At 39.6% G+C, this 25,167-nt stretch overlaps 2 protein-coding genes across 2 annotated transcripts; both read left to right on the top strand.

Annotated features, from left to right (window-relative positions):
• Positions 1 to 1,347: 1,347 nt before the first annotated feature.
• Positions 1,348 to 3,447, top strand: ctxn2 (cortexin 2). Its single transcript, XM_059355226.1, has one exon. The coding sequence runs from the start codon at positions 1,689 to 1,691 to the stop codon at positions 1,932 to 1,934; it is 246 nt and encodes an 81-aa protein (XP_059211209.1). The 5' UTR covers positions 1,348 to 1,688; the 3' UTR covers positions 1,935 to 3,447.
• A 5,585-nt stretch (positions 3,448 to 9,032) lies between these two features.
• Positions 9,033 to 24,246, top strand: slc12a1 (solute carrier family 12 member 1). The gene is made up of 26 exons (XM_059353162.1): positions 9,033 to 9,586; positions 10,801 to 10,941; positions 11,310 to 11,385; positions 12,958 to 13,053; positions 13,393 to 13,532; positions 13,641 to 13,751; positions 13,843 to 13,954; positions 14,091 to 14,218; positions 14,432 to 14,516; positions 14,679 to 14,833; positions 14,917 to 15,024; positions 15,730 to 15,853; positions 15,981 to 16,082; positions 16,429 to 16,584; positions 16,678 to 16,777; positions 16,933 to 17,044; positions 17,406 to 17,546; positions 18,169 to 18,275; positions 18,375 to 18,457; positions 19,598 to 19,717; positions 20,422 to 20,550; positions 21,441 to 21,552; positions 21,757 to 21,843; positions 21,996 to 22,131; positions 22,612 to 22,679; positions 23,106 to 24,246. Exons 1-26 carry the CDS (start codon positions 9,335 to 9,337, stop codon positions 23,239 to 23,241), a joined length of 3,117 nt encoding a protein of 1,038 aa, XP_059209145.1. The 5' UTR covers positions 9,033 to 9,334; the 3' UTR covers positions 23,242 to 24,246.
• Positions 24,247 to 25,167: the final 921 nt, after the last annotated feature.

The raw sequence follows: 25,167 nt of genomic DNA, 5'->3' as shown, positions 1-25,167 counted from the left end.
AATTAAAAACACATCATCAAACCAGGCTTGGAGGATAATGCTGTGTTGTACCAAAAATACCTTTGCAGCAGCATTTACTGGCCAGGAGCAGTGAGAGGCAGCATTTCTCCTGTTGGCTAAGCCATGATATTCCTGTCACATTTTGGTGGAGTCATTTTTAGAAAAGCCAAATAAGCCAGGGGAGGGGAGAATGAAGAGAGAAGAAAAAGAAGAGGCGGATTGCTTGTTTATGCTGCTGCATCCGTCCTGGTGTTGCCGAGGAGGGGGAATGTTGTGAATGACTGAGGCAGCAGAGCAGCTGAGTGAGACTAACAAGTGGTTGCCATGCAGCAGGAGCAAGCGTGCGTGCTTCTGGAGGGAGAGATAGAGAAACAGAATGATAATGAGTAGGAGGCAGCAAGTAAGGGAGCATGAGGAGAGGAGCTGTACCTCTGAGAAGAGACACATATCATAGCTTGATCCAGCCTCTCCCTTGCTTCTCCGCTTCTCTCTTTATCTCTAGCCTTTGTTTAGATGAGAGGTTGGCGTAGCACGTCCAGTATGTCAGCGATGGATGGATTAATGCATATGTGTCTGGGTGCTCCAAGGAAGAGGAGTTGTTCTCAAGAAACAGCAGCAACAGGTCTGTGAGGATGGAACGATAATGACGGTGAGAAGCCTGCTTTTTTTGTCCTCAGACATCCTCACTAGAGAATCTGTCAATGCAGTCTCTGTCTTTCACCCTACCTCACCCCTCCCTCTCTCCTCTCTCACTCTCTCACCATGCATACTTTTGTGCAGTGTCCCCCCTCATCATTCTACTTCCTTCTCCCCTCGTCTGTCTTTCCCAATTCTCTCTGTTCATTCCCCTGTCCCTGTCTGTATGTACCCTCCCTCTCTCATCTAAGCCCCCTCCCTTCCTCTCACTCAAGCCACCTGCTGCTTGTGTTCATATGAAAGATTAAGGAGGAAAAGAATGACAGAAGCAGACCTCCACTTGTGTGACCACACCAATTTTGTGATGATGTTTGGTCAATCACCGTCGCTTTCTTGTCTAATGGAATTACGCTGTCTGGCAGGCATCTGCTCGCACGCAACAGGTAGAGAGCCCTCTCTTCCTTCTACACCAAACATGCATAACATCACATCTTCATGAGAGGTGACGTTTCCATTGATACCTCACCGCTTTGCGTATGTTTAACATCTGGCTATGCACTGCGACACGCTGTAATTCTAACCTGACTTAAAGGAATGTAGCTGTGTTATTGGCTCATGTTACTGAACCCATTTTCCTGCAGTCTCCCTCACTCTTCTGTTCATGTTTGCTTTTTGTAATTTTCTGCGAAATTCCCAGAGGAGCAGAGTGAGAGAGAGAGAGATCGAAGTCTCCGGGCATCTGTTTGATACCACATTCAAAAGAGGCTATTTATAGATCCCTGTAACCCTTCACGTTTCATGGTCAGCTCATTTCACAACATTTAATTGTCTGTATTTGCTCTTTCCCATATCTGTTATTTCTCACAGCCTACACAGCGTATGCATTAAGTGTGATAATATTTAGATAGGTTGATTCAATGGATCCTCTCTGCACAAGAGACAAGACAGCTCTAATCTGAAGCCTTCATGTAATCTCTGTTCAGGTAACATGCAGGCTTCTAAACGCCTGACCCTATCACAGGAGAGATGAGGCACCTAGATGTTGGTTTACCATGTGTAGCGTCCACTACAACCACTCCCTTGCTGCCATGAGCGGAAACGACATGATGGCGCACTCTCTGACTCTGGAGCAGAAGACAGCATTTGCCTTTGTGGGAATGCTACTGGTGTTCCTGGGGCTGCTGATAGTAAGGTGTTTCAGGATCCTGCTGGACCCCTACAGCAGTATGCCCTCCTCCAACTGGGCTGATGGCATCGAGGGGCTGGAGAAAGGGACGTTTGAGTACGCCCTTACTTAACACAGGGACACACACATCCATGGATGTCCTCATAAACAGAAATGCCTATAGACACACACATACATACACACAGACACGAACACAAACACGCAAACACACACACAAGCCACAGCCCTGCACAACCATTGCACCCGACACACCATTAAGACACATCTCTGTGACGGACCGAACTAAGAGACTGAAGCTGTGTATGTCGTTCTATGTGTGTGCACTTTTAGTTCAGAGCCAGTGTGGAGTCTGTCTTCTGTATGTGACTACATGTCTGTTGTTGTGTGCGTCTGAGCGCGTTTGATGCAGATGCTATATCATATTCTTTGCCCTTCTGCCAGGGGGTGTGCATTTCAGCTCATCGATTTACACAGAAATGGCTGAAGCTCCCTTTAACCCACACCTACAAGTTGAATGTCTTTAGATAATGAGAGGCGGATGCTCATGGGACAGGGTGGGGAATTAGGATGCAGTGGAATTATTCAGATGTAGTTTGAAGACTCAGGGATAAGAATCCTTATGTGAACTCAGAGTGGAAAACAGACTGGTTGCACCTCTGCACAGCAGAGCTGTTCTGCACAGGAATGTGTATGGTTGGATACAGGGTATTATGTGAAGCTAGTGCTTTGTGGACTAATCAAATCCAATCTGTTGGTCATCCAAAGGAATGCTGCTGCTGCTGTGTGTGTACAGGTTGGTCTTTTCCGTGGCAATGAAAGGAAACTGAACAAACTGTGATTTAAATTATGGTGTTACTGTTTCTAAATGATGCAAAAACAACTCTCAGAGTTTGTACTGCTGCTGTGTTTGAGTGATGGTTTACTGTATGTTGCCACAATTACATGTCTGAGGGAAAGAACGAACAACTCTTTACGTTTGACAGTATGTCTGCAAAGATTTATGGACTGTCTATTGTTCCGTCTGTCAAGCATTCTGTCTAAAGGTTGGCTGATGCGATCAAGCCAAAGAACTTTTAAGAGAAATGAGGACTGGAAACTAGGAAGGACTCTCTCGCTCAGCGCTGCTGGTTTTCTAATGACAAGGATAAACTCTCACTACCTGTCTGCAGAGGAAAAGGTCACATGGAAAACAAGGGTGGGATGTCTGTCAGCACTGGACGTGAACATCTTTTTCCTCCTATTCCCAGCCATTCTCACCCTTTCTCACCTGCTCTCTTCCTTCCAGACAGAGGAAGACAGAACAGTCCTGAACAGAGATTCTGTAAAACGGCAGACTGGTCAAAGTCTTGAGTGTTCCTTTTGCTAATTTCTACGGTCTACGGTTTCTCCTTAGTGCTGTGAATCTGCCTTACTGTGACCTTCAATGGGTTTATGTGCCTTCATCTAGAAACATTAGAGCACCTGTTTGTGTGTGTGCATGTGTGTGTGCGTGTGCGAGCGAGTGTGGCATATCATGATGACAGATAGTATGTCTCCTGACCTGTTGCTTGCTCAGCTGGTGGTAGAGATTTCTCATTGATATAGATTTGATTCAATAATGTGAAATAAATAGAATTTCTTCAATTTAAAATATTGTTGGTCAAATCTTTTTTGCTTTTTGGGTCTCTTATTCCATTCTGCGGAGTGTGGAGTAGGGATGGGCGTTTGTAAGAAAAAAGTTATTAGATCATTGTTTTCTTCAATTTCTTGTTCATTTTATTGCCTGTCACAACTAAAGGTACATTTGTTTGGACAAATATATTGAGCTGATATCTAGCCATTTTTACATGGTTTTCTTGATAATGATTTTGGTAGTTATTATGAAAACCATGGAAAAAGGGTAGATATCAGCTCTTGAATTAAACTCTTATGAGCTATTTTTGTTGTTATCATTATATTTGCCCAAACCATAGACTGTATGGTCCAAACCAATGTACCTTTAGTTGTACCAGGCATTAAAATGAACAAGAAAAAAACATGAAAAAAAACAAGGGTCTAATAATTTTTTCCATGATTGTATATATATATATATATATATATATATATATATATATATATATATATATATATATATATATATATATATATATACAGTACTATGCAAAAGCCTGTTTTGATAACGGACGCTTTTATTTTGAAAGGACGAAGAGAGACTTCCTGTCAACCTTAAACTAACTCAGGTGAGATTAAACTGTAAAGATGACGTCAAGGAATTTAATGAACGAACGAAGAGGCATGAGGTTAGTTTTTATAGTAATCTTGCATATTTAAGTGTGTTTTGTGTTTAAATTCGGTTTGGATAAAATTAAACTCAGTAATTAATGCAAGGTTTGATACATTAATCTAGTTTGCTCAAATGAATGCTCTTATTTCTGTATGTTTTATAATTGTTATTGCAACTTTCAATTTGCAAACTGTAGCTTTATCCTACTTAATTCTCAGCTCATTGGCTTATTGACGTACGGCCGCAGAACTGAACGCTCGGCCGTGTTTCAGTTCGGTGAGTAGCTACTTATATGCTGTCATAGATTAAAATAAAATAGAAAACCACACAGATCGATTAAAAATTCTACGTGATCGACCACATTTTTAACGACCATTTTTAATCGATTAATTATTCCCATCCCAAGTGGAGGGTAAAAAATATTTTTTGTTAGATCATTTTAACAAACAAGAAGGGCACTCAGACAGGCAATGCTATATAGAAGTGGTTCTCAACCTTTTTTAATTGTGACCCTTGCAGAATAATAAGGAAGGTGTTCTTGACCAATTGCCCACTACCTAAAGATTTGTGTTGTCCCGTGGGATCAGAACTGTTCTTTATGTCCTACAATCTAATTTCACAATTTTAATGATGATGAAAAATAATTTGTTAACCCGCCCCTAAATTCAGATTTGCTTCAAACTGCAATGGGTTCTTGTTCGGGCCATGCATTACCTTTTGACCAAGTTTCATAAAAATTGGACCAGTAGTTTTTCTGTAATCCTGCTGACAAACAGATAAAACATGACCACCTTGATGAAAATAATTGTATGAAACTTTTCGTGACTTGGTTGCAGGACTTAATCCTTGATGAAATTTCGAGTTTTATTATGTTGTAGTTTCCCAGCATTGCTGCAGTATCAGACAGAGGGGGAGCTTCAGGGTGCACTAAAGCAACATTGTAGGAAAATAAGACAATCAAGATTCTCGTACAGCATATAATGTGTGTGTGTGTGTGTGCATGCATGGTATAGAGAGAGAGAGAAAGCGACACGCACACATAGGCATCCATTGACAGAGGTTTGGTGATAAGACAGGTTTTGATCTGAGTCTTCCAACCTCCAGTTGCCAGTTAACACTCAAAGCCCCGGCGGCTATGCACACTTCCCTCCACACACGTCATTTGTCAGGAATGCAATCATTATTGCACCATTGTTTCTGTCACCTGTGTGGCATCCTTATCTGAAAACCATTTTTACTGGAAAAAACCACTGCCCTTTTCCTTAGCCTACAAGCCCACTGACCCAACTACTAACAAGGTTATAAATCTATCAAATGTTAACAGAAGTGCCTGCTTTGCATTGTTTCATAATATCTCTGTGTGCGGTATGTTGTCTGAACTTTAAAATATCATCATTCACTTTCCCTTTTTTATTTAAACAAAATAGCGGCAATTCACTTTATCTTTGCATACAAGGCTCAGAATTATGAAGAAAACATTTAAACGGGGCTACAGTTACAGTTACATTATTCTGTGTGCAACAGAAATAGATATGAAGAACAATCATAATGAAATATTGATCTTTTGTTGATGAGTCAGCTGAATAGTGAACCTTAGCTTTTACTGATTATCAATCATCAGTTTTATTACTTGTGGTCTTCGGACTTCACAAGCTTTGTCCTTGATTTGTTGTGATAAGGCCAGGAGATACAATAGCCTTTCTATTACCCAAGTTATCCAACTAGCTCTGTTGCATACAATTAATACTTCTTTTAGTCCTGAAATTTACAACAACAAAAAAAGCTTGAGGCACTTAGGTTAGTGAAGTGGTGAAGTACAGCCAATCTGTCATTTTAAATAACAGCGTTAATATTCATTTTTTTAAAAGCTATGTTTTATAATTTAGCCTTTATGTAACTTCATTTATGATTCACACTTCACACATTAAATTTATGACCAGATATAGTGGAGTATTCCGATGCTGCTGCAGATGTCGACCAAGGTGACAGAAACGTATTACCCTTCCTCAAATGCCTGCACTGGTTGCAGTGGAGTTCTCACCTTGAAATCTTAAGTCAGAGCCGAGCAGGGCTGTTTTGGATTTTAGACTTTATGTTGAACACCTCCAAAAAGCTGTATCAATGATTACCCAGCTTGACATATCCTAATGTTACATATCAGTTATTAATGATTATAAAACTATTATGTTTAATAATTTACCTTTTACTGATATGCCCAGGATATCCTTATGCTGGATTTTTGCAGGTTTCTTTTCAGGATTTTTCATTTTATATTGCATTCACTTACATTTGAGAAATGTATCTTAATCTAGCATAGGCTACAAGAAAAACAGTCTTTACAATTTAAATTATGATATTCGTTATTATTGAAGGAGTTCTAAAAATATTACCTCAGTAAGACATTACAGGAAGACACATTTCTACACTATTACACATATTATAAGGGCAGTTTTAGATACTGAATTGAAAATCTGGATTTTTCAAAGAGTGCCTCTGACAGAACAGGTCACAGTCCAGCAACTCTGACAGTCTACAAGTATCACTGTAGCTTTGTTTCCAGGCTGTGGGACAGCTTGAGCCTGAGGAACTATATACTATATCTGCAAGTTTTTCTGTATGGCCTAATAATTTAGTTCCCTCCTATTAGATCTCTCGTTGTAACCTTAACTTCTCTCATATAAATCCCATTGAAATCAAATGATAGAATCAATTCCATGAATACTTTAGTTTAACAATATAATCTGTTCTCTATGACCAAGCATGCATAATAGAACATGTTTGATTGGGATATTTCTTTTATTCTTATCTCTGACTGGTAGACATAATTAGCTGGCCCATGCAGCTTTACCCACCCTTTTACTTATTGCAGCCCTTTAAGATGTAGGATCAGGAACCCTGTCTGCTGGTATCTGCACTTTTGCACTTAATCACGTTTTCATACTGCAGTGAGCCGAGCATGCTTTGATAAATCCTGCAATGGGATTTTTTCCTGTTTCCTTTGAGCCCTGTGGACTTAAGCTAGAGTGCAAATTCCCTTGTTCTGTACAAATTGGAGCATATGCACCTGCTGCCAAGGATTCACCATATAGGCTCAACAGTTCTCAGAGGAGCACTGCATACTGAGAATTTACTCAAGCAGAGGAGACAAAAGTCTAGCAGCACCGATAATAAAAAAAAGAATCACCTTAATCTCAAGTCCAGACTGGGAGAGTCAGCAGGGCCTGAGGAGCTCTGACTGCACCGAGACAACTGCAGTGTGGCATGAGACAACACCTTGCTCTGTCTTCAACTGAAAAATAAACTCAAAACCTCAGTGCTGGAGAGTAACTTAAGTACATTTACTGAAGCATTACTGCTCGCTCGGCTCATCAGTCGTGAAAGATTTTGCACCTAAAATAAGGACAGTCTATAGAATCATTACATGGCATGATCAAATAAAGACTTGACACTCGACGACATCAGCATAAACATTTTGCTGCAATAACCATTAGATATCTGTAAATGACAATTACTTGAATCGTTTTTTGTTGTTTATTTTTAGGGAAATATTGTACTTTTTACTGCACTAGATTCATGAAGTGTAAAGGGTGACACATGCAAGTTATGTTACATTACTTCAAATGACATTGTTTACTTTTGTTTTCACACAGGACACAAATGCTGGTGTTTACCAGCTGAAACATTAACATGATGTACACCCAAATAAATCAATGATTATAATCCAGTGACATAACATATATTATTCTGAAATGGGCTGTTTTGTATATAGTGAGAACTTTTTGTTTTCTCAAATAATTTTACTTAATGAAAATATTTTGATTTGAATGCATCACTTTTATTTGTAACAGAGTATTTTTACACCGTTAATGCTACTTTTACCAAAGCACAAGATGTGAGTACCATGTGACGCAAAGCTGAGGATAAACATCACCATTACCAGTTTCAATGACCTGTTGCAGTCTGATGAAACAGGGAAGGGACACAAAGATAGAGGGTAAGATCTGTACATTACATTCAATGTGGAAAATTTTATTTCCTCATGACTCATTGTCATTCTTGTAGAAAATCCTAACAGCGTCGAGCCACTGTGTTCCGGATCTGATAAACATTGTGAAATTGATTGCCTCCTTTCAATCTGCGCATAAAAAACACGTGCTGGAGTATTTTTCTCAGCCTGCAATACAGCCAAGGTCAGATTTCATTAGTCATTAGCCTGCCTTTCACAGTGTGCATAAATCACTGTGGTGTATCAGTAATAAGGAGGTTTACCTGTTAAGAGGACTTTTAAAGGCACTTTAGAAGTCATGTGGCTATAAAGAAGTGCCTCCAGCGTGTTCCTGTAATTCATGGTCTCATATTAACTCCCAATTTCCTCATGAATACGGCAATTTCTTTTGTGAGAGCCGACCAAACAACTTTCCATGTTAACATGTTTTTGGCAAGGACAATAATCAGCGATAACATTTATTTAATCAGTTATATAACTCTTGATATCTTAGACTCTATTAGATTGATTTCCCACTTTTTATCACAATGATATTGATTAAATCCTATTGCTTTTATATCTGTTATCTTATGTTCTATTATCCCATATTATCAATGTCTTTCCTGCCACAGTAAAACATGTCTCGGAAGGGTCTGTAACCTTGAAACTTTTCCTACTTAATTATATTAGCTTTCTTCCTCTTTGTGGATGTTTCGGGTGATTCACCCAAAGGACCCACACTTCTGAGGAAATACTACCCATAGCCTCATAAACAGCAACCACAGGACAACATGTGCTGTTGCCCTGCACTTCAGACAATAATATTAGTAATCAATTCTCCAGAGCTCAGGCAATGAGCGCCTTTATCTCTCGTTTTGCGTTTATGACTTGGTTAATCGTTAAGCAATGCCTTTGTGTCCCCTAGGATGGAGCAAGAACATATCTGACACCCCTCGTTCAGTCTTTTTTTTTCTTGAGGGTTGATCCAGAGAGTTGGCCAATAGCTGGCAGCCAGTGTATGACCCTGGGATGCAGGGTATAAAGGTAGGCCATCGACACAAACCAAGACTACAAATAAGAAGCTCAGAGCAGCAGAAGAGATCTTTCAAAATCTAATCCTAGTTGAGTCTATACATCTATAAACAAGGACAACCACAGTCGTGCTGTGCTCTTTAAAACACTGCTGGATGACTGAAGACTTAAGACCCACACTGCTGTTTTATCCTTGACTGTTTAAATCGGAGAATCTCCTTCAGCATTCCTGATGGAGAGGCTCAAGTCTAAGGGAGGGGAGCACGTTAACCCCGCTTACGATGCCAATCTGGATGAACCTCCTGTCTATGAGGACACCATTAATGGGGACCACCGGACGGTCCGGCCCTCGGTGGTCAGTGCCTTTGGTCACGACACTTTGGACCGGGTGCCCAACATTGACTTCTATCGCAATGCAGGCAGCGTGAGTGGTCATCGAGCTGTGCGACCATCCCTGCAGGAGCTCCACGATGTGTTTCAGAAGGTGAGTCATATAGATTCTCTTCATTTATGTTTTTTTCTTGTCTTGCCTAAAATACTTCCACTGCATGTTTGTCCTTCACCTCACCTTCTGCAGAAAGTCTTTTACACCTGTTTTTTCTCCCTGAGTCCTAAATTCGAGTCACAGACTGTTTAACTGCAGTCTTTGTTCTGCTCCTGACCTACACAGTCCATTCACTCCGGTTAAAGACTCAAAAATTACTCAAATTAGAAATTTTACAGTTGTTTAATCATTCAAACATCATCACTTTCACTGTCCACAGTTCAGTCATTAAATCTCAGCCCAAAGACTTGTGAAACTAAAAAGGACACCAAAAGTTATTTCTGGGAGCTCAACAGCAAACTGACACACTTAAGGGGTTTTTAGTGCGTTTTTATTAGGCCATTATACTGCCTTGTGTTGCAAAAGAGATGAGGTTATAGGTCATTTTGGTTTTATAGGTTGAGCTAGATTAGCATTTCCAAACAGACAAAAAACTGACAGATCTATCGGCATTTTTTCCCTGCAGAAAATGACAGAAACTATGTGTCATTCCAGATTAGGGCAGATAAAGCGTGAATGTGTAAAGCAACCAACCGTCAGCATTTTGACAAAAAGATCTTAAAATGTTACATCAATTTGAGAGAACTTAATATATATCTGACTCATAACTTTGTTGCCACAGAATAAAATGTGCCTAATTCATTAAGTAATCTAAAATATTTGGTTACTATTTCCCCTAAAATGACCTTGACATGATGTTACATGTATCAAGTAGATTTGAGTTAATGTAATTACAAACTTAACTGCATCTTAAAGGCCGTAAACATGTTGCCAAAAACTTTTTTTCAGTAAATAAAAGCATCCGAGTCTCAGTAAATCAGATGTCGGGGCTTAAGTGTCAAGCAGGAGAGTCAGTAAACAGTCAGTATTCATCTTCATAGAAAGTTCAAATTAGGTTTGTCTTGTTCTCTCTATTTTTCTCTTCAGCTTACAGGGACAGACACGGCAGTTTAATGTCCCAGCAAATGCTATATCAATCTTCATCCAAATCAAACCACCACGGTGTCCTCTCCCTCTCTAAGCGCTCTCCTGTGTATTACAGAGAAAAAGACAAACTCATCTCCTAATGACAGGACGGAAAACAGTTTGCACCAGACACTGCAACTTTATCTTTTATTTTCTTACTGATATTTTTTTCTTCGTTTTCCCAACAGAATGGAGCCATCTCTGTCCCAGACACTGTGGAGGACGATGTCGAGGGGAGTGACGGGACCCCCTCTGATGACCTGGAGTCTGCCGTTCCTGTTGACAGCGACAAAGGAGCAGTAAAGTTCGGCTGGATTAGGGGCGTCCTGGTGAGTTGTGCTGGGTCATGACAGTCTCCCTGTGCTTTATAGAAGCGGGGTCACTTTATATAACTGTGACCTAGCAGAGGAGAGCCGATAACACAGCAGGGCCAAGTGGAGCCTTTCAAGCCCAGAGCTGGGAGTGATTTCAATTAAATTTAAATGGGTTTTTTATGCTGTTTAGTACTTTTTATTGAGTTATAGATGCTTTTAAAATAATTTATTTTCATTTTTAATCTTTTCACAAATTGAAATGGAAACTATGGATAAAACCTCTTTTTGTTTAAGTATGCATCTCATTAACATGTTTCTATCTCTCTGCTCTTGACATAATAATTAATCATGACTGAAGACTTATCTTGTTCTCCCCTCCTCAGGTGAGATGCATGCTGAACATCTGGGGTGTCATGCTGTTCATCCGTCTGTCCTGGATTTTTGGTCAGGCAGGCTGGGGTGAGTGAGACAAAGACACATATTTGTTGGACGTGTTCTTTATTTTGTAATTGTTATTTTCTACCCATGGCTACTTTCTTCCATTTATTTATTTTATTTATTGTGCTCAAGGTTTGGGATGGGGGGTGGGGTTGCTCAATGTTTTGAATTAAACTCTTGACTTGCCATTCATGCAGGCATTTCACTCTTAACAAAGCCACTGCAACTGGCACCTACAGTTTATACATTATCTATAAGTGCATATAGCCTGAGATATAGCCGTTTCTTTCTCAACTCAAGGTAGGTTGGGAAATGCTGCAAATGTAGGTCTTTAAAAAAAACACATGATAAACCATCAGATGTTTCCTCCAGCTTAAACAGCGTTTTTTTTTTCAGCTTGATAAAGTCGTCTGGAGCAACAGCTGACAGATCCTACATGTCTATGTCTATGTTACCTACAGTACCATTTATTCTAACTAAAGACAATTATTAAAGCAACTACAAGGTGTTTTTAACTGGTAATAAAACCGTCTCAACTTAATACTGATGCCTCAAAACGACCTATAAGCAAAGGTGACCATCATAGCGAGAAGATTGGCTGTTTCTATATAATCACCTTAATGCCTGCCCCTGGGTCAAACCCCCTGCCAATTGGATGACACATTTGACAGCACATGGACCAGAAGTTCTTACATTTTCCAAGACAACATTTTGCAGTGAACAGTGCATTAGCCAGCTAGTTTTTAATCTTAAATTTTGTGATTACGGATGATACTAGGGCAAGATCAGCAAAGATATGATAAAGAAAGACAGCAGAACAAAAAAAAGCTTAAAAGTATAGTGATAAAGCATGACTGGAAACTGGAATGGCTGTCAACCTTGGTCAGTCGTTCAACAGAAGAAGAGATTTGATTTTAAAAAACCTGATAAATAAGTTGCATTTTTCTCTCACTTGCTTCTAAATACAACTGGTACTCATTGAGACACTATCGCTGTTGTCCAGAGGGGGCGCTAAAACCATCACATAATGAAAGCTCCTTGTAGTTGCTGTAAGCATGATACAGTCCTCAGCTCATTAGTAGGAAGTTATTTAATTGGGACAGATTCAACTGAACATCCTTTCTGAGGTCCCATAGTGATCTAAACCTGCTGAAGGTCTATTCTGAGAGCCAAGCCTAGCTTTGTGTGTGTGTGTGTGTGTGTGTGTGTGTGTGTGTGTGTGTGTGTGTGTGTGTGTGTGTGTATGTGTGAGAGAGTGAGAGAGAGAGAGAGAGAAAGAGGCTGGGAGAATGAGGAAATTGTGTGAATGGCTTCATGAGTGTGTTCATTGCTTAAGAACCTATCGATCGGCAGCAGCTTTTGTTCAGGCGGCGTAACTAAATGGTTTTGAGAAGCAGAAAGAGCTGCAGGCAATAAGCAGAGCAGGTACAGCAGACGGCTGTAACTTATAGCCTCCAGGCTCCTCGGGGCTTTGACTCTCTCTGTGTTTAAAGGTGACTGTGGGGAACAATGTTGTATGACTTACCACTTAAGTGTAATGCCTGAGTGAGTTGAAAAGCAATCATTTTGACATGCTGTTTGTGTGCTTTTCAGGTCTGGGGATTTTGGTTATTGTTCTCAGCTGTGTGGTCACCACCATCACTGGCCTTTCCATGTCTGCCATTTGTACTAATGGTGTGGTCCGAGGAGGTAAGACAACGCGTCATCAACCTCATGATCAGAACATTTCACAAATCTTTTATGCACTCATAGAGCCAACAATTTAAATATTACTTATAAATGTATACACCTGAGATAACACGTTCATGCTGACATAAAATCTTTCACCGAGAGAATGGAACGACCTGGAGGGGCTGCTGCAGATAAAGACACAGGGCTCAAAACTGCACCTGAATGTCACCTCTTGAAGCCCTCTCTCTGTTTTACAGAGACTTTAACTTGTCTGGACATTAAATCAATAAATCAGTGATGTGGCAATTAATCATCCACCACCGTTATGTACGTGCTTGCTTCATTTTGTCATTTCAGGAGGAGCCTACTACTTGATATCTCGCAGTTTGGGACCAGAGTTTGGCGGTTCGATTGGTCTCATTTTCGCCTTCGCCAATGCCGTGGCTGTATCCATGTACGTGGTGGGGTTTGCTGAGACTGTGGTCGAATTGCTCAAGGTGTGTGATGTTATAATGATCAGACGACTGTACAGGGAATTGATTATAACACAGCTGAGACATTTGACACATATCTATGCCTCTTTTCTCCCTTTTTTCCGCACTCAGGAGCACTCTGCCATCATGGTGGATGAATTAAACGACATCAGAATCATTGGATGCATTACAGTGGTGTTGCTGTTGGCTATATCAGTTGCTGGGATGGAGTGGGAGGCCAAGGTGAGAGACGAAAGCTGGTTGTACGCCAATGAAATAGGCTTGCTGTAGCAAAACCATAAGTTTAATCAGTTTAATTCTTTTCTTCATATAGGCACAGATTGTTCTACTCATTATCCTGCTGGTGGCCATAGTGAACGTGTTTGTAGGAACATTTATTCCTCCAACTGACGATAAGAAATCCAAAGGCGTATTCAATTATAACTGTAAGTCATCCTCTCCAAACCTATGCACACCTTTATTACAAAAGAAATCCCACAAATGAGAGGATTTGAGTCATTCACAAAGCACTGCTCATCCAATTTTCTTTCTCCCTCTCCATTTCTCTTTCCTCTCCCACAGCGAAAATCTTCATAGAGAATTTTCCGCCAGATTTTAGAGAGAATGAGAATTTTTTTTCAGTGTTCGCCATCTTTTTCCCTGCTGCAACCGGGATCCTGGCCGGAGCCAACATCTCTGGAGACTTGCGGGTAACTTTTTCTCTTCAGAGGTCGTTGCATAATAGCCATATATAGGACTCATTAGCTGTTGTGGTACATAGGCCAGAAGTGATAAGAATAAATAAAGCACTGCATTTTTGTACTTTTAAAAGCAATATATCTTTATTATAGAAACAGGTTTTTTTTCATAGTCACCATAATGCTTGGAATATAAAATGTTCTGACACAGATGGTGTTTTACAGGATGCCCAGGCAGCCATACCTAAAGGTACCTTGCTGGCCATCCTGATAACTGGCATCACCTACCTGGCTGTGGCCCTCTGTGTCTGTAAGTACAGTAATCCAGTGTGAAACTTTACTCTTTGTCTTTATAACACATACAAACATTGGAATATTTAGTATTTCTGGAAGGTTCCAGTCTTACAGTTGGCTGTTCGACATTTAAAAACATTCCTAAGCAATGCATCTGTTCTTCTCTGTTACTGTTCAGCTGCAAGTGTTGTCCGTGACGCCACAGGAAATATGACTGACATCTTCAACGGTACCTTCTGTAATGGTTCAGCAGTGGCTGCTTGTGAGCTTGGCTATGACTTCTCTTCTTGCCATGTAAAAAAATGTGACTTTGGCTTGATGAACAACAATCAGGTACACAGTCTTTCAAACTCAACTTTTCAGGAGAAACCCTTTTTTTTATTGTTAATGTTTTCCTCTCCTCACCTCTGGTGCAGGTGATGACACTGGTTTCTGGTTTTGGTCCCCTCATCATTGCTGGAACGTTCTCAGCCACCCTTTCTTCAGCCCTGGCTTCCCTTGTCAGTGCTCCCAAAGTCTTCCAGGTCAGTAACTCGCCACATTTTTAGCTTTACCAGGCAAGAGCCTGGACGGGATCATGCGTTCAGTGGGTTGTGTGCTTGCATGTGTGTATCTGTCTGTCTTTCCGCAGCTAATCTTGCATAATAATAGTCCCATCAGCCTAATATTCTTGGTGCACATTTATAACCATATGCTTAAGAATCTCTCATGGTTGTAGTGGTTGATTGCTCTTTTTTATACCGTTATTGACTGCTGACTCCTCACTTCTCTTAAACAGCCAGTAGGTGCAGCAACTGACCAACAGCTGCATAAAAGAAGGCATTTCTGGCAATTAACTCAGCTTAAAACAAGCTGTACCTTGCTTGTTGCAGACCACCTTTGTTGTTGCTCAAAAACTGACATCCATAAAAAAAAAGTTTGGTTTCATTTTGAACCAGAGCATCTGCAGATTGATTCTCTACCCTATAAGTTATCTAATGAAGTTAGACACAAAATGAGATAAATAAATCCAAGTTTTTATCTTCACTACCATGGGGGCGAAGAGAGTAAATTGAGTGAGATTCAGCTCTTCTTTGTTTGGGAGGTGAGAGGGAGACCCATCTGGCAGAGCTATTTTCTAGTTTCTAAATACAATGCAAAGTCTTAGAGGATGCTCCACTGAGATACAACAAGATTATTGCTCTTAACGCCTCAAAAAAAAGTCTAACTTAGGCTTTGTCTCTCCTCAGGCACTGTGTAAAGACAACATCTACAAGATCCTGCACTTCTTTGCCAAAGGACACGGCAAGAACAACGAGCCAATCCGCGGCTATATCCTCACTTTCATTATTTCTGTGGCCTTCATTCTCGTCGGTCAGTTCCAGTGTTTATCATGGCCTGGCCATAACATCTTAACATCTGTACAACAACTAAAATCCTGAAACCAATTTAAGATGAATTCCTATAAATTTGATGTTTTGGTTTTTTTTTGTCTCTGCAGGGAATCTCAACACCATCGCTCCGATCATTTCAAACTTCTTCCTGGCATCTTATGCTCTCATCAATTTCTCCTGCTTCCATGCATCCTATGCCAAGTCTCCAGGTGGGTCTCTAAAGACAAAGCTAGTAGCTCATACATGTACAATTCTGCCTGTAAGCTGAAGTAATACACCTTGTTTTCATCCATTGATATCTCAGTTTATTCTCAGGAACCATGAATAAATATATATATATAAAACAAGTCACCATCACAAAAAAACACCTGCTTTAAGACATTTCCTTAGACAAAATAAGTTGCATTAGATAATAAGATTTGGATATTATTTATTAAAAGTAAGATGTTAAAACTTAATCCTCCATGTCACTGTTTTTTTTGTCTCTTTTTCCATCACTTGTCCAACAGTCTGCAGTTACTAAATGTGACCTATCTTCTATTATGCATTTCCCAGGTTGGAGACCGGCATATAAATACTACAACATGTGGCTGTCCCTTTTGGGCGCATTGCTCTGCTGTGTTGTTATGTTTGTTATCAACTGGTGGGCTGCTCTGATCACATACGCCATTGAAATCCTCCTCTACATTTATGTCACTGTCAAGAAGCCAGGTGAGCTGCGTGTACATGTTTCTATGTTTAGAACTCGAGTCGTGTTGCCTGCAGGGTAGATCTAACCTGTTCTGACTCTTCCTTTCCCTCCAGATGTGAACTGGGGTTCGTCCACGCAGGCTGTGACATTTGTGAGTGCAGTGAGCAACGCTCTGTCTCTTTCTGGTGTCGAGGATCACGTCAAGAACTTCAGGTAAAAATAAGCACATGCAGAACCGTGTGTGCAAGATATATTTCAAAAGAATACCACACAACAAATCAGTATGGCATATAAAAAGCTAAAAAAGGACATTTTCAGAATCCTAGAATACTGAGTGACATTGAAACACATTCTTGTTTCTCTCTCAGGCCTCAGATCTTAGCACTGACAGGTTCAGCACGGACCAGACCAGCTCTCCTGGACCTGGCTCACTCCTTCTCTAAAAACTATGGACTCTGTCTCACCTGTGAAGTGTTTGTGGTAAGGTTATACTGTTTTCTCCTTGCTTGCCAATGCAAAATACTGGATATTACCCTGGCACCACATATCATTTTCCACAAATCTTCATTTAAATATCAACCTTCTATTCAAACCAAGATTTGCACATCAATTGAATTTAATTAGTGGTGAGTGCAGAGCTCACATGCATTGGATATTCAAGTGAATATCTAGCAGGGATGAGGGAAATGCCAACTGTCTGGTTACCTGAGACTAAAGTTTAGGGTCAATTGTGTCTCCTGAATATGAAAAAAGGTGCATTTTTCTCTCTTTCTCTCCTTTAAACACACTCACACAAACACTTCCACTCACGCACAGCTGTATGTTGTGATCCCCCCCCCAGGGCCCGAGATCAGAGGCCCTCGCTGAGATGAACGCTGGCATGGAGAAGAACCAGCTGTGGCTGAGGAAGACCAAAAGAAAGGCATTTTACGCCGCTGTGGCCTGTGATAGCTTCAGGCAAGGGACTGAGAGCCTGCTGCAGGTCAGTGCGGTCACACTTCTCTTCAACAGAAAAAACAAACCAGTTAACCCAGAAAAAATCCATCCGATTAATGTGTAACCGGACGGATTTGATCACAGTGAGACGGCAGATTTAAACATTGCAGAAACAGGTTTTATTGACCCATGTCTTCCTCACAAACAGCGAGTATCTATTGCTGTGTTATGACTCTTGCCAGGACTTGTGTTAGGGATCTGACCGGGATACTACTGCAGGAGGAGGAAGAGGAGAGAGTTAATGAGGAGCAGGAACACAGTCTTATGGCTCTGGCTATCGCACTTTGGAGATAAGGCCTCGGTTTCATTGTCAGGACTGCTTACTTCAAACACCACGGCAGATTAAAAGCTATAATTGATTAACACTGCATTGAATGAGTCCCTGCAGACAAAGTGAGATCTGCTGAGTGATCTGGTCATAATTTCTGGCAGTAAAACAGCCGGACAGCCTTCTTATGTAGGACATGTTGTTTCGAGTTTTCTGTTTGTCCCGTTAATGAAGACTCCAGGTTTTTTACAACCACAGGGTAACACTGCGCCTGTGTTGCTTCGGTTTACTGATTTGGGGTTTTATCTTTATGGTATGAGTGTTGTGCTTTTCCTTACAGGCTTCTGGTCTGGGACGCATGAAGCCTAACATATTGATGCTAGGATTCAAGAGAAACTGGAGGACTTCAAACAAAGAGGCAGTGCATAGTTATGTGGGACTACTCCAGTAAGTCCAGATAAACACACATATGACGACAAAATTTAACATAGACAGGAGGTCTTTGTGGTGAACTGATGTCCTCATTCTCTTTTCCTTTTCCAACAGTGATGCGTTTGATTTTGAGTATGGGACAGCGATGCTGAGGATGGACCAGGGACTTGATGTGTCGCACATTGTCGAAGCTGAAGGTCAGAAATAAAACTTGTTTAGGCTTTGTGCTTTAATCTGCAGGAACCACTGCATCGCTATGACAGTAATGGTAATGCAGTAGAGCACAAATGTCGGTTAGGATGAAACACAATGACAGAAAATAAAACAGCAGCATGAAATCAACTCATAAAGTAATAAACATTGATACAGCATAGCAGGGAAATTATATTTTTTATTTTATTATGGAGGAAGAATTGCCATTTGTAAATGTGTTTTGATATATATAAGGGACAGTTGACCTACGAATAAAAAATAAATATTTTTCCTCTCACCTGTAGTGCTCTTTATCTCTACACATGATATCTCCAACACTAGGGAACTCACACCAAAACAACATAAATCGATAGAGTCTTATATAATAGAACTGGATGGCACTTTGCTTGTGACACTGAAAGTGCCTAAAATTAATTTGAAATACTCATTAGCAAGGTGTCTTTCCAGAAGTCATGACCTTTGACTTCATGTGTGGGCAGATTTATGCAAAACGACATTAGAAAGAAAATAGTTCCTGCATTAAATTGTTCACAACAAGGTCTAAAGATTATCTTGAGTAACCAGATCATGATCCCTGGACACTGCTGTTTCAAATGTGTTTTTTTTATTACCTATTATATATATATATATATATATATATATTTTACCTTTGAACCCAGCGAATTAAGTGCTGTGTTTCAACACTCAGCAACGTCTACAGTCTAGACTGATAAATAGCACTAGAGGTAGGAATAAAAACATTATATATGTATATTAGATTGAGGGATAAACTGTCCCTTTAAGACACAGAGGGAGAAGCAGACCTGAACTGACTTTAAATAAATTTTAAACTACAAAAAGAAACAAAAAGTTATATGAAAAAAACTGCACAGCTGCTGAACTTATTCTCTCAACAACCTGCAGTGACTATAATAAAATAAAACTGATAAGACAGGGCACTTTGTTCTGTAGATTACACCATATTTATAAAGGTCAGGTAGTTAACAGATAAGATACTAAAAATAACTAGCACTTTACAGCTGTGCCTCTGTTGAAATCTTTACAATAACAAAGGTAATCCTAAGAAATACAACACCTGTCCAAAATGATTATATGATTATCATAAATCTGATTCTGCCTTTCAGAGGAGACGCTAAAGGCAGCAAGAGAAGCAGAGGACAATGACGGGATGCAGAACGGAGGGAAAGGAAGGGGACTGTTCAGGAAGTCCAGAAACTCCTCTCAGCAAGTGCTCACGACCAGAGGTATCTCTCTCTAGAGGTTGTTTCTCTCTGTTCAACTCTTACCTGACATTTCAGAAAGGTTTCACGCTAAGCTATGTAAAGTTTGCATCAAAAGACGGGCGTGATCTTTGAATATGTGGAGGTATCTCTCTCGCTCTACTCCTCATATTTCTACTGAACATACATTTAACAAATGAAACCAATCGGACACATCTTTTTTGGAAAGTTCCCCGCACTACCATTGAGATATAATTGAATCAAGCGCTCCCACTAAAGATGTCTCTGAGGGTGTAATCCAATAATATGGTCCCTTTCGTTCCAGTTTGAAGAGCATCCCTTAAGAGCAGCCCTTTAACCCAGACAGCAGAGGGTGCTTTAAGCCTCTCACTCCATCTATCTCTGTCTCCACACACACACACACACACACACACACACACACATGCACCACTGAGCTGCATCTTGGCAAGGCTGCGATGGTCGTTAGTATGCAATCTGAATCCCACTCATTGGAACATTAAACCTGAGAGATGGCTGTTCCTGCTGATGTAGAGTCCGCTCTTAATGTTGATTTGCACTAGTTTTCCCATCCAACTTAACTCTCCATGCTTCTTCAATGAATTAGATTCCCTCCTACTGTTCCTCTCCCTCATCCACTTTTCATTTCTTATATCTTTTCCCCTCTCTCTCTCTCTCTCTCTCTCTCTCTCTCTCTCTCTCCCTCTCAGTGTCAGTGTGCGGCCCTCCGCCCCCGCAGGTTGCTAAGATGAATGAGAGGCTGTTGGAGACCAGTGCTCAGTTCCAGAAGAAACAGCCCAAAGGCACCATTGATGTGTGGTGGCTGTTTGACGATGGAGGTAGGTGTCGGTTCCCCGGGGCAGCCTTCTCTTATGCATCTCGCCATAAAGCTTGTAACAGATTCGTGCACAAAGACACATCACAATTTCCTTATGCAGACAACCTGCAGATCGAAGAAATCAGAATAAAGTAAATAACACCTGAACAATAAAACACAACCATAAAAGGAAAAAGATGTTAAACTAAAAGTCAGCAATGTTGGATCTGAGTCACAAACACAATTTAATCAGTAGTGCAATTTGCCCCAGGACAGAGACATGCAAAGAGCCCCACGCCTCGTCCTCACAAGAGCAAGCAACTCAGTCTTTATTGCTCTTTTTATTATTGTTTTGTAGTTGTCATGCATTTCTCTGTGGTTTTATGCTTCTTTGTGGTTGTTTTGTTGCACTTTATAATTGTTTTGCCCCTTTTGCAGTTGTTTTGTGTCTCTTTGTAGTCATTTTGAGTCCCTCTGTAGTTGATTTGTGTCGCTTTGTTCTTTTTTTGTGTCTCTCAAAAGTTGCTTTCTAACACTTTGTAATTGTTCTTTCATTGTCGTCGTGAGTCTCTGTGGTCTTGTTGGGTATCTTTGTAGCTGTTTTGTATCTCTTTGTCTTAGTTTTACACTCTTTTTAGTGTTATTGTGTCACTTTTTAGTCGTTTTATGTTTCTTTGTGGTCAATATAAGTGTCTTTCTGGCTGGTATGTGTCTCTTGGAGTGAGATTTTGTTTGTGAAAACCAGGCTTGACCTGTCCACCAAATTAATGGAAGTGCTTTACTAAGTGTTTAAGATCTCCTGGTAACTGACAAGCACAGAATATAAAAAAACTTTGGCAAATGTTTTTTACAATAAAACCAACTGGATTTATTGGTTTTATAATAAAAAATAATGCATTTCGTCTCTCCCAGGCCTTACGCTGCTGCTACCCTACATTCTCACGACCAGGAAGAAGTGGAAAGACAGTAAATTAAGGATCTTCATCGCAGGACAGCCAGGACGCAGTGAGCTGGATAAACAGGAGTGAGTTTAAAGCAACAAAAAAACAATTTATGTTTCAAAAACAATTTTATCTTAATGGTTGGAAGTTAGTTTGGGGAAATTTATGGGCAAAATCCAGCAATGAAAATTCATGAGCCAACAACAGGAGATGTTATTTAGCATAACTGGTAATATTTACCAATATTTATATGAAAGTTGATCAATGTGCAATAATCTGTCTTGCAGGATGAAGTCTCTGTTGGAGAAATTCAGAATTAACTGCACCGACATCAACGTCATTGATGATATCCATGTCCAACCCAGCTCAGACAGGTAATTGCATTTCTGCAGTAATAATAGTGGCAGCAGACCAGATGGTGCGACAGTAATAGTAAAATTTAATCACCTCATAGTATCTGCATATTATATGATATAAATAATGAATATTTTCCAGTCGGCTCATATTCTTATCTCCTCTCCCCCAGCTTGAAGAAGTTAGAGAACATGATTGAGCCTTTCTGTCTGCATGAGGGATCTAAAGACACAGCTCAGGCTGAAGCCATGCGGAAACAGCAGCCCTGGAAAATCACTGACGAAGAGCTAAGCACCTTTGAGGAGAAGGTAAAAACACTGACACTTGGGTATCATTTATACTGGGGGCACTGGGGACACTGGGGAGATGTCCCTTCTGCTTTTTGGAACAGCTGATTTTGACCCCATTACTTTTTAAAAGCTTTATAAAGATATTCTGCACTAACAGATGTTAACTAACAAAAGCAGTTTGAGAAAAGCTTTTTTGTACAACAAGAAAAAACACAATGCAGTGTAACTATAGAAAAAATAAAATAATGCACATTTGTATGCACATTTTACATGATCAACTATAATAGTCTGGGCTTTTTGCTTTTGGTGTTTTGCAATTTTTTTCTGACCCTTTTTATCTAGTCTGACCTCATACCATTCCCCCATTATATTGCATCAAATTGCATAATTTAAAGCCTTTTTAACTCAAAGTGTCCTTCCTGAGCGACTCTAAGTTATGCCTTAGGTAAGAAAAATGATGTGTTGGTTTGTTAAAAAGTAAATGCTGCTGTTTTACAGACTAACCTCCAGGTACGACTGAATGAGTTGCTTCAGGAAAACTCCAAATCAGCAAATCTGATCATTGTGTAAGTATAACCTGCTGTTGACTGAATAACAATGAGGTATGGTTGTTTAAACGCGTGGCATTGCCACTTTTTCGATGCCACGTGTTTAAAATTACACCATCTCTGTTAATTATGCGTTTGTTAGTATTGAAAGTACAGAAACTATAAAAGATCTATAATCAGATATTTAAACCAAAGCTGCACGGATGAAACAATGGAGAAGAAAATCAACTGAGTTGGTTTGTATTTAGTGACTTTCTCTGTACCAGCACTGTGTGCAGTCCTATTTTGTGTGCCTAGGACTTTTTTATGTTTACCAAAAGATTATTTTTTATTCTGGTGTTTCATCAAAGTTTAAAATTCTGGTATTCAGGACATCCTTACATTGAAGTGCCAAGCTTGAATAGACAGTGTCTAATATATTTTATGTCCCGTCATCCCCTGCAGGAGCATGCCCATCGCTCGTAAGGAATCTGTCTCTGATTTCCTCTACATGGCCTGGCTGGATGTCCTGACAAAAGACCTTCCACCGACCCTGCTCATCAGAGGCAACCACAAGAGTGTGCTCACTTTCTACTCCTGAGCACCTTGCAGGTTATTGGCAGCTATAAAGGAAACAAATGGTAGTACCATAATGATGGACCATGTTCATAAAGCGCACCACAACCTTGGATGATGTTATTCAATCCAATACAACAGTGTAAAACAAGCATTTTTAGTTAAGTCCTGATGAAGGCATTCATACTCATCAATATGAGAAAAGAAAATATAAGAAAAACTCAGTCAGCAGTTGTATCTGAAGAATAATAAAAACTTCTTGTTAATATTTTACCATTAGCCAATTTTTTTTTTTTTATCACTTTGTCTGGTACTGTATGTGCTGTTTCATGATAGCTTGTGGCATGTTGTGAACTGGATTACTACACACTGTGTGAAGCAGCAGACAGCTCACATTAAACTACACTGTATGGCTACCAGTGTAAACGTTGTATGCTGTTCTGGACTCAGAGTATGATATGAATGCTGTCAGTGAGGAACACTAGTCTCACACTAGTCTCAATAAAGGAAAATGCATTTCTGACATTGAATTTTTATGTCAGACAGTTTGAATGTGAATGACTTGGCAACAGTGTATGGACAAAATTGCATAATACTAATAGAACAAAAAAGCTAATATTTTGGGATAAGAACAAAGTCAAATCACATGTCTTTCTAACTGTGACTGTGTTGCCTGCTGCTGTGATTGTAAAATACATGTATATAGAAGAATTCACAAGTGGATATTTTGTAAACCCCCTTTTTTTCATAAATGATTTGCAGCATCTGTTCTTTTAAACTGCTCGAGTTATGGTTTGATTCTCTTTTTTAAGCATTCCTTAATATTCACTGAGCGTAAAAAATACACTGCTATCATAAAGCTGTGAAAAACAGTTTGCCTGTTTCACATTATACTGTTGAGATGTGTCTAATGTTACTATCACAGCACACTTTTCATTTAAGGAAAATTGAGTGAAATATAAGATTGTAAAGACAATAATTCTGTATATTTTATCTTTTATCTCTTTCTATTTAAATATATTGTGATTACATGAAATAAAGGATTAATGAACTCTGAGCGTCTCTTATTCTTGTCTTTTATTAGGTGATAAAATAAAAGACAAGTCAAGTAAAGTTCAAGTATTTAAACAGCTCATGTGCTTCAGCAAACACTAGCAGGTCCCACACACACATTTCTCTGCACAAAATATAACTGGCGTTATCTTATTTATCCTATATATATTTATATCCTATATATACATACAACTTAATACACAAGTGTGCAAAACACAATCATAAAGTCTGTGTATTTGCAGGAGGCAAGACTCTGCAAGTCCAACTACTAAAACAACACAATAGTTAATGTCTGTTAAAGTCTGGCGTGGCTAAATAGAGTAATTTTGAAACAAATGCGTATTTATTTAATGCAAAAGGGTACATTAAAACGAATTAGAGGTCATTTATGAATCCATGTCAACATCCTGCATTGCAATGCTGATGTCTCCCCAGTGGGGGGCAGTAATTCGATCTAAGACTTAGGTAGATGACCCCTCTTAATTTCAATGATGATAACAGTTTGAGGAGAAAGTCATTAAAAATGAATTCGCTGGACATTCAAATGGATTTTGTGTGCCATATTAGTCAATATAATTATTGGATGATATAAATATGATAAGCTAAAGCTTTATATGTCCCAAGGGGAAGATGCATAACAAGCAATGTTTCAAATGTTAGTGTGACTTTTGGTTATTGATTCTGTTTGATGATCAAATAATGTCTGTTAAGTGAGCTATTTAACATCTAATTTAGGTGAAAATAATACTAGCATTGGATCATATTATTATTATCATCAATATTATTATCATTATACACTGAAATGTTGTCAGTTTCTGAACACAGTGGATCAGATCATGTGATTTTACCCCTTTAAGATCATAAGTCATTTATTTATCTTAAGTTACATAATTTACAC

Source organism: Centropristis striata, chromosome 2, assembly GCF_030273125.1.
Source record: "Centropristis striata isolate RG_2023a ecotype Rhode Island chromosome 2, C.striata_1.0, whole genome shotgun sequence".
In the NCBI taxonomy this organism is placed as follows: domain Eukaryota; kingdom Metazoa; phylum Chordata; class Actinopteri; order Perciformes; family Serranidae; genus Centropristis; species Centropristis striata.
This window is presented reverse-complemented; position numbering and strand designations above follow the sequence as displayed.